Source organism: Artibeus jamaicensis, unplaced genomic scaffold, assembly GCF_021234435.1.
Source record: "Artibeus jamaicensis isolate MK-2021 breed Jamaican fruit bat unplaced genomic scaffold, CSHL_Jam_final contig_585, whole genome shotgun sequence".
NCBI classification, from domain to species: Eukaryota; Metazoa; Chordata; class Mammalia; order Chiroptera; family Phyllostomidae; genus Artibeus; species Artibeus jamaicensis.
In genome coordinates this window covers 2,649,976-2,662,603 of record NW_026521894.1, presented here as the reverse complement: position 1 = coordinate 2,662,603, position 12,628 = coordinate 2,649,976, and the positions used below count along the sequence as shown (strand labels likewise).

Here is a 12,628-nt window from a genome sequence, read left to right as displayed (position 1 = left end):
AGCCAGGTATGTGGCAACAGTAGGTGCTCAACAGCATTAAATAAATGCCTGAACAGTGAGCGAGCTGACTGCTCTCCAACCACAGTTGTCGAAGTGTAGCTGGCTTGCCCACGTGGTGGCAGTATTACTCCACACCAGATGGAGGTGGTATGCGGGGCTCAGTTTCCACCTGGTACTAAATGCCCAACTCTACTTTCCTCTTCAGACAGAGAAGTACTGTGGTCCACAGAAAGGTTCCAGAGGAAGACATTACTGGAGTCATCCTACCTTCCTTAATGGAGTGAGGGACATGGCCCTCTGGCTATAGGAAAGTTGCATCCATCACCTTTGGAGGCTTGAACCAGACTCTCTGTATAGGAGTTCATACATCCATGAGGCCAAAGTAAAGCTTGAGGCCTCTGGGATGGTCACTGATAGTAGGAGTTGAAAACAGAACTCTCAGGAAGGGTGGCACACAGGAGGCAGTGTGATGAGAGGGGACACTATGAGCTAGGAGGCCATCAGACCAGGCTTCACATTTTGGCTCAGTTACATAACCTCCTGGTTGTATTTCTTTTTCTTGTTTGTTTGTTTGTTTGTTTGTTTATGGCTAAAATGGGAATAGAACCTTTTAGGGCTGTTGGGACTTCACTTTGATAATGTTTATAAAGGATTTAGTGTGATGCCTGGTACCCAGCCGCTCAGAGAGTGTTACTATCGTTCTTGTTATTGTTGCTGTTGGTAATGATCATGGTGTTATGAACTGTAGAGAGATTCCAAGGATGCCCCTTGCCCTCTATGGACACAAGGACTAAATCTGTAATTATTTCCTGAAATTATTTCTTCATCCATAATAAAGTGAGAACTAAAAGGGTAAAGGGTGTGTCCAAGAAGCAAGAATTTTAGCTGCTTTAAAAAAAATAAAAGAACATGTTTAAGGCGGAAAATTTACATGCAATTTTTGAATTCCCTTTAGGGAGGGAAGCAATAGCAACCAAATTCCTTCCGCTTTCTCCTCTTCTAAATCTTGAAGCCAAGGTTATCCAATGAATCGTAGTCCCAGGATCCATGGTGAGAGGCTTCGTCCAACAGGCCATCTCCACAATCGGGGTGGCTCCTGGCTCCAGGTGTACCTTCTAGCAAGCAAAGGTAGGATCTCTTTATTCCTCATGCAGTTGCCCTCAGAAAAAAACATATGTATAGTTTTCTCTTTTCTTTCCTAAGCTTATAAAGTAGGAGTGATGACAAAAGGCAAAGTGCTAGGATTATTTACACAAAAGGGAGAACAGAACAAAGAAAACACACACAGGCATGAAGAAAAACAAACAAAAAGGAAAAAAGGTAGAGCAGAGTAAAAGAAAGGAGAGATGGCTTATAATAATCTCCAAGTCTCAGATTTACTATATAGCAGAAGGTGACCAAGTGTTCTTCAATTTTAGTAAGGACATAATAAAAAAGTAAAACTTAAGTACCACGCAAAGGATTTGGGTTGATGGAAGTAGCAGTTGTGAAAGTATGGTTTATTAAGTTTCTCTAGGAGAAACATGTTTGAAATGCATGTTTTAATGCATTTAAAGTCTGTTTTCCTCAGGGTGTTTGAATGTAAAAATGCAGACACACTTAAAATGTAAATCACAATGATCACAATCTATGTATACTCGTATACAAGGTCCCTAGTTTTGGTCACTGTAGCGAGTGCAGAACAAAGGTCTGAAAGGCCATATTAGACATGAAGGGCTATGTTATACCGTGTAACAAACAGGTCCAAAAATTGTTCTGAATTATAGCAAGAAAAGTCTACTGCTCACTCATCTTGCATGTCCATCAAAGGTAGACAAGAACCTCTGGTGCATGTCCTTTTACTTAGGGACTCTGACACAGCCTCTACCATCTGGTTGTTAGGACAATGGAAAGGGTTAGTTTGTACCGTGAGTCACACACTGGTTCTTAAAGGATGCCTACTTCACTTCTTCCCACACGGCAGTGAACATAGCAAGTCACCTGGCCACAGGAAAGTGAGATTCTACCTTGTTCTTTAAAAGAGGAAAATTAAAATCTTTGCAGATAGTCCCGTGACTACCCAGGGCTTACTAGGAATTCTGACTTTTTTAATTTAAATACTTTATTGTTTATGCTTTTACAGTTATCCCAATTTTTCCCCTTTTGCTGCCCTCCAACCAGCCTGCTGCCCACTCCCACAGTAATCCCCACATTGTTATCCATGTCCATGGGTCATTTATATATGTTCTTTGATCCCTTCACCTTCTTTCAAATAGTCCCCACCTCCCTCCTCCTCTCTCATAGTGTTTGTTCCGTGTTTCTGTGCCTCTAGTTCTATTTTACTCGTTAGTTTATTTTGTTCATTAGATTCCACTTGTAAGTGAGATTATATGGTATTTGTCTTTCACTGCCTGGCTTATTTCACTTAGCCTAATAGTCTCCAGTTCCATCCATGCTGTCGAAAAAAAAATTCCTTCTTTTTTCACTGCTCTGTATGAGTACTCCATTGTGTAAATATATCACAGGTTTTTTTAATCTACTCATCTACCCACCTACTTGATAGATTAACCACTTTAAAATGTCAGAAGTCCAAACACGCAGACAGGACTGCATGTGTACCAATGCCTTGTACAGATTTCAGTCAATGGGCCCTGTTCTCCACAGGGCTCAGACATTTATCTTACAGGGCCTAGGACACATGACAGAGCCAGCAAGCTGTACTTAAAATAAGTGTTGGATCTAGCTGGATGGATGACCTAGTTCAGCTAGTTGGATCTAGAGGGGTCCCATGCCTGTCCCCTCATGGTTCATTCTATCCCCAGAAACTCCTCTGTCACTGCAAAATAGGTTTCTATAAAGTACTCACAAATTTTCAAGAAGTCCCAAGTGTTCCTTAACATCAGTTTAAGCTCAAACTGGCACTTTCCTTTATACCTCCTTAATCTCTTTTTAATCCAGCGCATGATACTGATTTTTTGTTTTAAAAAAAAAGAGACTGGAATCTCTTTAAGGATGGATGCCTGTATTCAAAGTGTGAAGGTGTTTAACATCTCATTCTGCTCCAAATCCTTTGATTCCCTGGATAGCAATGAAAAAACTAAAGATCAGAGAGGTTACATAACTCTCCCAAAGTCTCACATTTACTAATAAGCAAAGCTGGATTCTCACCCAACCCTGTCTCTACGAATACACCGGCGATTTGGAGCAGGCCAGGGATATTACTAAGCTAATGGGAGGGAGACTCCCTACCCCTACCTCCACTTCTTTTAAGAAAAAGAGGCGAAAACCTGGCGCGGACTTTGGGTCTAGGGCGGGTTACTCAAAGTCTCCTTTCCTCCCTTCCCTTTCCAGGGTACCCACTGGGCATCCTGCCCCCGCCCCCACAGCTGGCGGAGAATTTAGCGGCCCACTCCCGAACTAAAGCGCGAAAGTAGCCAGGCTGAGAGCGGTGCCACGCCTTCCCCAGCCACTAGCTCTCTGGCCACGCCCTCCTCTGACCCCTCCCCCGGGCCTGGCCACGCCCAGCCCTGGCCGGGGTCGGCAGCTGACAGCGCACAGACGCCATTTGCCGTCCAACCCTGAACGCTTCAGGTCAGTGCAGTGGGGTGTCCCGGTTTCTGCCCTGGGACCTGGTCCTGATCTGACTGTCAGAACCTAACAGAGAACGCTGGTTAGGGCCCCAGCAAATGGGACGGTACCGGCTGCAGCCGGCGACTTCCCTGGAGGGCAAGGATACTAAGGACGCTCTGGAGAGGTTGCCGAGCAACGGTGCCGTTGGCCCCGCCCCTCCGCACTGGGCCCAAGGTGTTTCTGGGATGAAGTAGGCGCAGGGCTCTCTTCAGTACAGCAATCCGTGGCCCCCGCTTCAGTAAAACTTAGAGCGCCAGACACGTTGCCCTACCTTGGCCTTGTGTAGTGAGTTCGTTGTCCGGGCAGTGCGTGCCCTTAGAGTCCTGCCCTGGGAGCAGAGGGGCTGGCATCTGCCTGTGCGTGTTCTGAGCCTTCCTTCTGCCCCTCTCAACCTTGGGCAAGTTAACTCACTTCACCAGGCCTCAGTTCCTTGAGGTCTAACGCGTTAGAGCTGGAAAGAAGTCTAGCGATCTTTTACTTAAACGACGCAACCCCTCTGTTGTTTTATAGATAAGGATGCTTCACATTTACCAGCGTTCGTGCTTGGAGCTTTAATTAACACCCAGGATAGCCCTCACATTGGTATTACATTTGCATAGAATGAATGAGGACTTGAGGCTCAAAGGTTGTGACTTTAGCTGAGGTTTCATAGCTTGTAATTGGTGGAATCTCAGAGATTAAAGTAACTCACATCTTGTTTTTGGCAGATTGCAAATTCCCAGTTACAGATGCATTATACAACTACTAAACTGACTTGTAAATCAGAATCACCCGTAGAGTTTTACAGTGATATATTTCTGAGTACTATTTCACTGACCAAGGAGCTCTGGAGCTAAGGCTGAGGAATCTGTATTTAACAACTTTTTGCATGATTTTTATGGTCTGTTGGTGAACATTTGAGAAACATTGGGTACACCATGCACCTTTTCACTGAAACAACTGGGAGGTAATCAATCTAAATTACCTGGAGAAGATAAGAGACACTGTTGCCTGGTGCCACAAATTCTAATCCCTTCCGCCAATGTGTAGTTCTCTCTTCTCAAAAACAAGCCAGATTATGTTTCACACCATTTTGGACATTTAGATGCAAATTGTCCTCTCACTGTTTGCCTGTTACACAGCCAGACCCAAGCTTCTGGCTAAGTCAGTTTGTCATGATCAAAGTCAAGTGTTAGCATCTTCCTAGTACCTCTGGAGGCTTGTCAACTGCTCTTCTCCTGGTCTCCTTCCCACCAGATTCCTGAAACACAGCAGTTGATGTGGGCTTTGGAGGATCATTTTGCAGAGTGGTTTCCCCAGTGGAGGGAGGACTGGCAGCTTTCTGGAGGTATCACCACAAAACATGAGTGTTCCTTGGCCTTAACAGCAGTAAAATAGATCACCCTGCTGTTATTATTATGCATGACATCTATGAAAACAAATCCGTCTTAAAAATAGTCACTTGGCTCTTAGTCTTAGAAGGCTAATGAACCTGACAAATTCTGTTTAGCATTTCATTATTACTCATTTTCATTATTTATGCTGCCTCCTTCAGGGATTCTGGTTCACAATGGCTGACAATCAAGAGAAAGATTTGCAGAAATTTCTTAAAAATGTGGATGAAATCAGTAAGTACCAGTGAATCCTAAGCAAATTAAATTCTATTTTAGATTAAGTTATTTCCTGGTTTGCCTGACAGGTTTATGACTCTTATGAAAAAACATATAGCTGAAATTAATCAGAAATGGTATTGAGAAACAAGTATTATTAGAGCCCAAGGGTAGTATTTTCTGGCTATTAATCAGTATCAGAGAAGTTGTTAACCTTCTATTGCAGTTCAGGCTGATAGCCATATTTTGCCTTTGCCATATTTTGTCACTTTCCTTGTAGAAGCAGGTTAAAAGGAGCTTCTGTTTCCCCATAGCTAATAAGCCTACCTGTCCCCATTGAGATTCCTCAGGTGCCCTGTTGATCAGTCTCGGATCCCTCTTGGTTTGGAGTACAGCCACTTCTGTGTTTGAGCGGGAGAGGCAAGATCAATTGTCTTTCCTTCAGGATCGATTCTATCCATCCTGTCTCTCTTTCTCTAGACAAGAAGACCCCCTTCCTCGGCTAAGACAGTGGGATCTCAGAGCACATACTCGGATCCCGCAGACCACATTCAGAAGATTCCTAAGCGATCGATTCTTGTTTAAACTTCAGGGAGCTTGTCTGAGGGCAGAAACAGGCAAACAAACAACCTTGCAAATCCCATAGACATATGTTGAAATTGCTGCTTCTGGCAGGTTCTATGGGTCCAGAGAATAAAACAGTTTAAAAAATAGTTTGGGTAACTTGATAAATGATATATTTATAATTGTTCTTTGTTTCGGTCATGGTCCTCTCCTCTCCCTATCCCTAAATGTTGTTCTGTGGAGTTCTGGCCATGGCCAGTGCTCATCTTTCTTTTCAGGTGATCTCCTCCAAGCATATGGTTTTTACCCGTTTGTTGATGACACTTACCTCTCAGTTGCCACTGAGCCCTCTTTTCTGAGCTGACTGCCATATCCACTGTATCCCCCACAAACACTGTAAACTTAATGCTTCCAAATTGAGTTACTTCTTCCCCCTCTGTCCTCGCAAATAAAGCCTGCTTCTACCTTCCCCTTTACTTTGGTCTCTATAGGTGGCTCCACCATCCAGAATTTACAAGTCACAATAGACTCCTCCCATCTCTCAGTCCTGGTGTCATTCGGCCATCAAGTTTAGCTTCTTTCTCCAGCTTCATCCTCCACCCCAGCCCTCCCTTTGTTCTGGTTCTCCTACTCAGAATATTTAAACAACCCTCTAATTGTTTTTCCTGCCTCCAGGTTTATACTCCCCACAGAGTAATGTATCTAAAATGCAAATCTGACCCAGACACTTCTCTGCTTGGATTCTCTCCACAGTCACAATACTTTTCAAGCTCTCATCAGGACTTAAGTCCTCCCATGACCTCTCCTTACCTCTCACTGCTCTCTAACTCACACTTGTGCAGCAACAAAATGCTTTTAGTTCTCTGAGCATATCCCGATGGTTCATGCTCTGCAAGATGTGTTTGTTATTCCCCCTGCCTCCCCATCTTCCTTTGCCTGACTTTTGTTCATACTCAGAGTTCCTTCAGGTACTGCCCAGTAGATCTTTCTGTGATGACAGAACTGTTGTATAAATAACCTGCACTGTCCACTGTGGACACCGGTAGCCACGTGTGGCAACTGAGCATCTGCTACTTAGGGACTGAACTTGTAATTTTATTTCGTTTATAATTCAATTAGTTATGTGTATGGATTCTATACATTCATTTCTTGGGTTTTTGCGAGGTATTGAGTATTGCTAGGCACTGGAGAGCACAGTAACAATAAACAAGAATTACCTTCCTTTATGGTATACATTCCAATGGGAAAACAGATACTAAACAAGTAATTTCAAGTGTGTTATATAATACAAAGAGGGACTTGCAAAGTGCAAGAAACTTTAACTCAGTCCAGAAGAGTGTATTAGTCTGTTTGGGCTGCTGTACAAAATTTTCTTACAGTTCTGGAAGCTAGAAATCCAAGATCAAGGTTCTCCTCACATTATTCTTTACATTCAGTAAAATTTAGATCAAAATCCTAAAAGCGTCTTGTTTAGAATTTAACAAGCTGATTCTAGAATTCACATGGAACAGCAAAGAGCTAAGGATAATCAAGATATAAATAAAAAAATAATGAAGGCAATTTTGCAGAAAAATAAGAAGGTGGGATAGCTCTTTCTACCAGATGGTCAAGGTTTATTAAAAGGCGATAGTAATTATGCATGGGAGTTTGGTACTGGAAAATTGAGTGGTCCAGAAGAGTGGAATGAAGAGACTAGAGCAGATTCACACATGTAGATCCATGCCTGTAACCGGTGGCACGACATGTCAGTGGGGAATGCAGGGCACACATGGTGCTGGTGCCCTGCACAAAAGTCAGCTTCAGGTGGATTACATACCTTAATGCGAAAAACAAAACTTTAAAACTTTTAAGAGTCAGCATGATATAGTACATTTGTAACCTTAAAATACACAAATGTCGTAAATTATAAAGGACAACATTGGTGCACTTAACACATTAAAATAAAAAGAAATTCTCTTCAACAATTCTTAAAGAAAAACAAAAAGACAAAGCATACGCAAGGATAAGATGTTTGCAAATACATATAATCAGTTTAGAATATATAAAGAAATCATAATAAGAAAAAGACAACCCAGTAGAAAATTGGCCAAGAATAGGGCAGGCAGTTCACAGAAAAGGAAATCCAAATGGCCTACAGACTGATAAAAAGATGCTCAATCCCAATCACATTTTGGAAAATGCAAATGAAAACATTAATGAGATGTTCCCATCCATGAGAGTGGCAACAGTTTGGAAGCTGGACAATAGCAAATGTAAGAAAGCATGTGGAGCAGTGGGAATTCCTGTAGACTGCTTATAGGAGTAAAAATCAACACACCCATAGCCTAAGAATGTGTCACATATTTACAAAAGGAAATATGTGTACAGATATTCAATTTAGCATTTATTTCCTGTAGCAAAAAATTAAATTACAAAAAAAACCTGGATGTCCATCAGTAAGAGAATGGATTAATTATGGTATATAAAATGATTTACTATATATGAATCAACTAGAACTATCTGTAGCTTGCAAAAGAATGCACATTTTATAAAACCATTTACTTAAGATGATTAAATGCTCATAGGTATGTAACAGTAAAATGCTCAGTCTCTGACTGTGTTAATTCTAGCCTGCATTTACCCATGGCCTAGCAAACAGCTCTTGCTGTAGAGGTGCTAGTCATTGGAGGAATTCTGCCTGAGACTTGAGTTTTTGGAAGAATAGTCCCTGTCAGAAAGTACTTCTCCTAAAGAGGTGGGGAAATATGTACCAAATAATGTCTGTTTATTGAAGATTTGCAGGAGCCTTAAGGCTGGACTCAGATCATCAAGGGACAAAGATTTAGAGACTGTGTGCTGTTGTTTGGATCCTGCACTGTGTGTGCTCAGATGTCCGGGATCATCAATCACCTTTTGCCTCTCCCATGTGTTCCTTTTCTTGATTTAAGAGAAGCCTGAACTTTAGGCTTGGGGAAGATGGATTTGAGGAACCTATAAGGCCGCTATATTCTCAACTGAGTATCTTCTTGATCAGTAAACCTTTTCTTATCCCAAACTCTGACGTTTTGAATATTGGCCTTTTAAAGTGTCAGGTACATGAACTTTTGGACCAGTAATGTTACCAAACCAAAGTGGGGTTTGGCTGCCTGCCACCACCAAAAGGCAAATTCTAGAGGCAGAGACTGGTGAAAAAGGGGAAAGGGTTTTATTCTAATGCTGCGTGATCTGGGAGAATGGGGAACTCCCTGTCTCAAAGCTGATCTCCTCCACAAAACCCAGACAAAACCCAGCTATCTTAAGCAAGACCAACCCAAAGGCAGTGCCCACAATTCCTGTTCTTATCTTTAAAGAAGTGCCTTTTAAATCCAAGGTGGCTGCTAAGTGGCCATCCAGATAGCTTAGCTTGTTCCCAGCTTCTGTCTGCCTTCAAGCTTCCCCCTGGAGGTTTCATGTGGAGCCAGCACCGCCATTGCCCACGTGGCTTCTAGGGCTAGAAGGTCCCAGGCTCCTGGGCCAGAGAGTGGACAAAGGCACCAGCAAATGTTCTACCAGTTCAGCAAGATGGTGAGATTCCCAGCTGGAGGCTGTGGGTCATGCAACTGCCAAGGTCACATGGCCAATGGAGAGAACAGGCCAGCATACCACCTGAGTGCAGGTCCTGAGCAGTGAGCCACGAGCAAGAAAGAGATGTCTGTGTTCTCCTGGGTTTATGGCACAGGACAGACTAGGTGCTTTCTCAAAATTACCAACTAACTTCCCAAACTTTCACATGCTTTGGGTGGGTCCACCTCCCCACCGATCCCTTCTTTACCCTGGCTAGAGTGACAGGACTGTTGTTCCAGATGCATCCCCCACCACCATTTAACCTCTTGCACATGTACCTGCCTTGCCCAGGTCCTCCCCCAATCTGGTACTTGAAGGGGGGAAGGAAGGCTTTTTCCCCTCTTATTCAGTCATCTTGCTAGTCTTTAATGTGCTCAGTGTAAGAACTTCCTCCTGCTGCCATCTTGCTGGGGGCAGGGGAGCATGCTCAGTGCAGTGTGGAAGTGCTGCAAAGCTCAGCATGCTTGCAGTGGCCCTGGGCGGTTTGCAAAGGTATTGTCTAGCTGCACACTTCTACCTCAGTGCCTCAAGGAACCCAGGTTTTATCCCGGTTGCCTAGCTCCATCTCCCCTGGTGGCCCTTCCTATTTCCTGCCCTCAGCCCACTCCTAGCTGTTCAGACTGTCTATTGGTGTCAGTAACACACATACACAAATACCCTAGTATACCACAACAATGGTCATGAATTACTTTCTTCAATCAGGAGTAGAGACTGTTTCTCCATCTTTTGAATCTTTGTAAACATGGGACAGATTGAAGCTTGAAAAGTATGTGTGCAATAGGGCTTGCTTTCTTGACGCTGTTTGGACACCCCTGCCAAAAGGTGAAACCCATTTTGCCTCATTGCTTCCATTGCTGGAGCCAACAGCCAGCCAGCTTTTAGGAGAGAGCCACTCAGATAACCGATGGCTGGCCATGAGCATGTCTGAGCCCAGCTGAAACCAGAACTGGCCAGCTAAGGCCAGCCCAAATTGCAGACTCAGGGAATTGGGAACTAAATAAAGCTAAACAAACAGTAGTTGCTTTAAGCACTGAGTTTTGGGTTGGTATGTTATGCAACAAAAGCTAAATGACGCAAAATATATTAAGAGTTCAGACATGCTGAAAAAAAAGCAAAACATGCTAGAGAAGGATACTTACTAACTTACAGATGGTATGGAAACAAAAATGTCTATCATATTATTTTCTGTTTGTTTGAGATATTTGACAACTAAAAAATATGAATAACCCCCAGCAAGGGGCTTAAAGTTGAAATCCATGTCCAGAAGTTTCCCACTATTGCTTATTTGTAGCCCAAGGGTCTCTTTGGTGCCAGAGTCACCATGGTCTTGCAGCCTCTGTCTCTCTCTCCCTCTCAGGTTCTGGGGTGCACTGCCAAATCACTCCAGGTGGTCATGCAGGGGAAGATCCATCTGCAAGTAACTTCCCAGCTCATGCTTCCATGTGTTGCTCACAGGGCGAAAGAGTGGAAGCAGCCCAGGACCTGTGTGCTGTGCTGCACTGGGTCATTAGTGTCCCAAAGGCTGGAGCCTCGTGAAGCATGCATCCCAGGTTGGGACCCTGCCTCTGGGAGCTGGCTTCCAACCATGTGGGGCCTAAGCCCTGAGCAGTCCCAGTGCATGCCACTCCTGCCTGTGTAGGGCAAAGCAACAGAGAGGCTTTTATCTGCCTTTTGTTTAAAAGTCCTCTCCCAGAAACCTTTGTGCTCCAGCAGCCAGTGGGAGTGTTCAGCTTTCCAACGCAGTGGGCAAGTGTTGGCACTAATGCCTTTGTCCCCCTTCTGGCTGGCATGTTGCGTAAAGGGGCAGAATCTCCAGTCACGCATACTCTGTACAAGCTCCCCTCTGCTGAGTTCTCCCTCCTCCCTCATTGGGAGGGCAAGGTGCTTTTAATCTTCAATAATCTTCAGTTCTACCTTGGGCTTTTCTCCTTGCCCCCTGCCTTCTCCAGAGATTTGGCCTGATTCCTCCATTACCATCCTATAGGCCTGAGCCCTTAATCTGTGGAATCTGCTGATGTCTCCAGGTAGGTAGTGTCAGAATTGAGTTGAATTGTAGGCTATCCAGCTGGTGTCAGAGAATTGCTTGGTGGTGTGGGAAAAACACACACAAGGAAGTTGGTGTCAGAATTCTACTGGGATAACACAGGGTTGCTCAGCATCGTTGGCAGTCCAGTTGAGTTAGGACCACTTTCCCTAGGCATCTGACTGTCTTTCTCTATCAGTCCTCAGCACCCCTAAAAAGGGTCTAGAGAAGTGAAGGGTTGGATTTATTTAGAGTTGGAGTTTTGTCTGGCAGGTGGGGCAGTAGCCAAGTGATGCACCATGGGGTCCAAGCTGGGCAGGCAGTAAAGTGAAGACAGATAAGGGTAGAATTAAGGGCTGTTGTTTTATGGTCTCAGAGCTGCCTTTATTTACCTGTTGTCTCCCACATAAGACTGTAAGCTCTTTAAAAATGAGAATCTTTTTTATTCACCATTGTTATAGCATCCTGCATAATACCTAACTCATAATGAGTTCTCCATAAATTTTGTTGAATTAAAAAAGTGGCTTAAAATTCTGTTCCTTGAAGGTTATGGTTAAATTTTTCTGCAGCTTTTTCCAGGCAAAACAAATCCTGTTCTTAATTTTTTCTCATTGGTTCTAATTGCTCTAATTTTTGTTTTCTATTCAGAACCTTCTTGAAGAAATGGGGAGATGTTGGTTAAAGGATATAAATTTCTAGTTATAAGAAGAGTATGTTCTGGGGGTCTCATGTACAGCAGTTACCAATATGGTGTGATGGAGTTGAAGCTTACTAGTAGATCTCAAATGTTCTCACCACACATACACATAGTAATTATTTGAGGAGATGAGTGTATTAACTAACCTGACTGTGGGAATCATTTCCCAGTATGTATCAAATCATTGTTGTCCAGTGTACACCTTAAACTTACATACCATTACATATCAATTATGTCTCAATGAAACTGGAAAAATGAAAGTTCTTTCCTGTGCACGCTGTGCAAGTTCTTTCTGGTGAAGTCTTTCCTATTGAAGACTTTGTTTGAATGATCATGTCTGATTTGTTCTCTAGCCGCTTTAATCCAGGAGATGAATTCTGATGACCCAGTCATACAAGAGAAAGCTATCCTCAAAACAGAAAAGAGACTGCTGCTCACAGAGGAAGACCAAGAGGAGGACGGATGCAAGACCACCTTGAACAAGACCATGATCAGTCCTCCACAAGCTCCTGCGAAGGTTCCCTTTTCCTATTGTGAACTTACATAAATAGATACAGTGAGGGC

At 43.4% G+C, this 12,628-nt stretch overlaps 1 protein-coding gene across 2 annotated transcripts in view; it reads left to right on the top strand.

The window, feature by feature from the left end:
• The first annotated feature begins 3,497 nt into the window (after positions 1 to 3,497).
• Positions 3,498 to 12,628, top strand: part of TTC12 (tetratricopeptide repeat domain 12) — a 46,890-nt gene continuing 37,759 nt past the window's right edge. The window contains exons 1-4 of one of the 2 annotated variants that reach the window (XM_053670372.1): positions 3,525 to 3,570; positions 4,846 to 4,936; positions 5,144 to 5,216; positions 12,418 to 12,581. In XM_053670372.1, the coding sequence (XP_053526347.1) occupies positions 5,159 to 5,216; positions 12,418 to 12,581 (222 nt within the window). In that variant the 5' untranslated portion in view covers positions 3,525 to 3,570; positions 4,846 to 4,936; positions 5,144 to 5,158. Of the gene's footprint in view, positions 3,571 to 4,845; positions 4,937 to 5,143; positions 5,217 to 12,417; positions 12,582 to 12,628 lie in introns of both variants that reach the window. The other variant, XM_037163143.2, reaches the window with a different exon arrangement.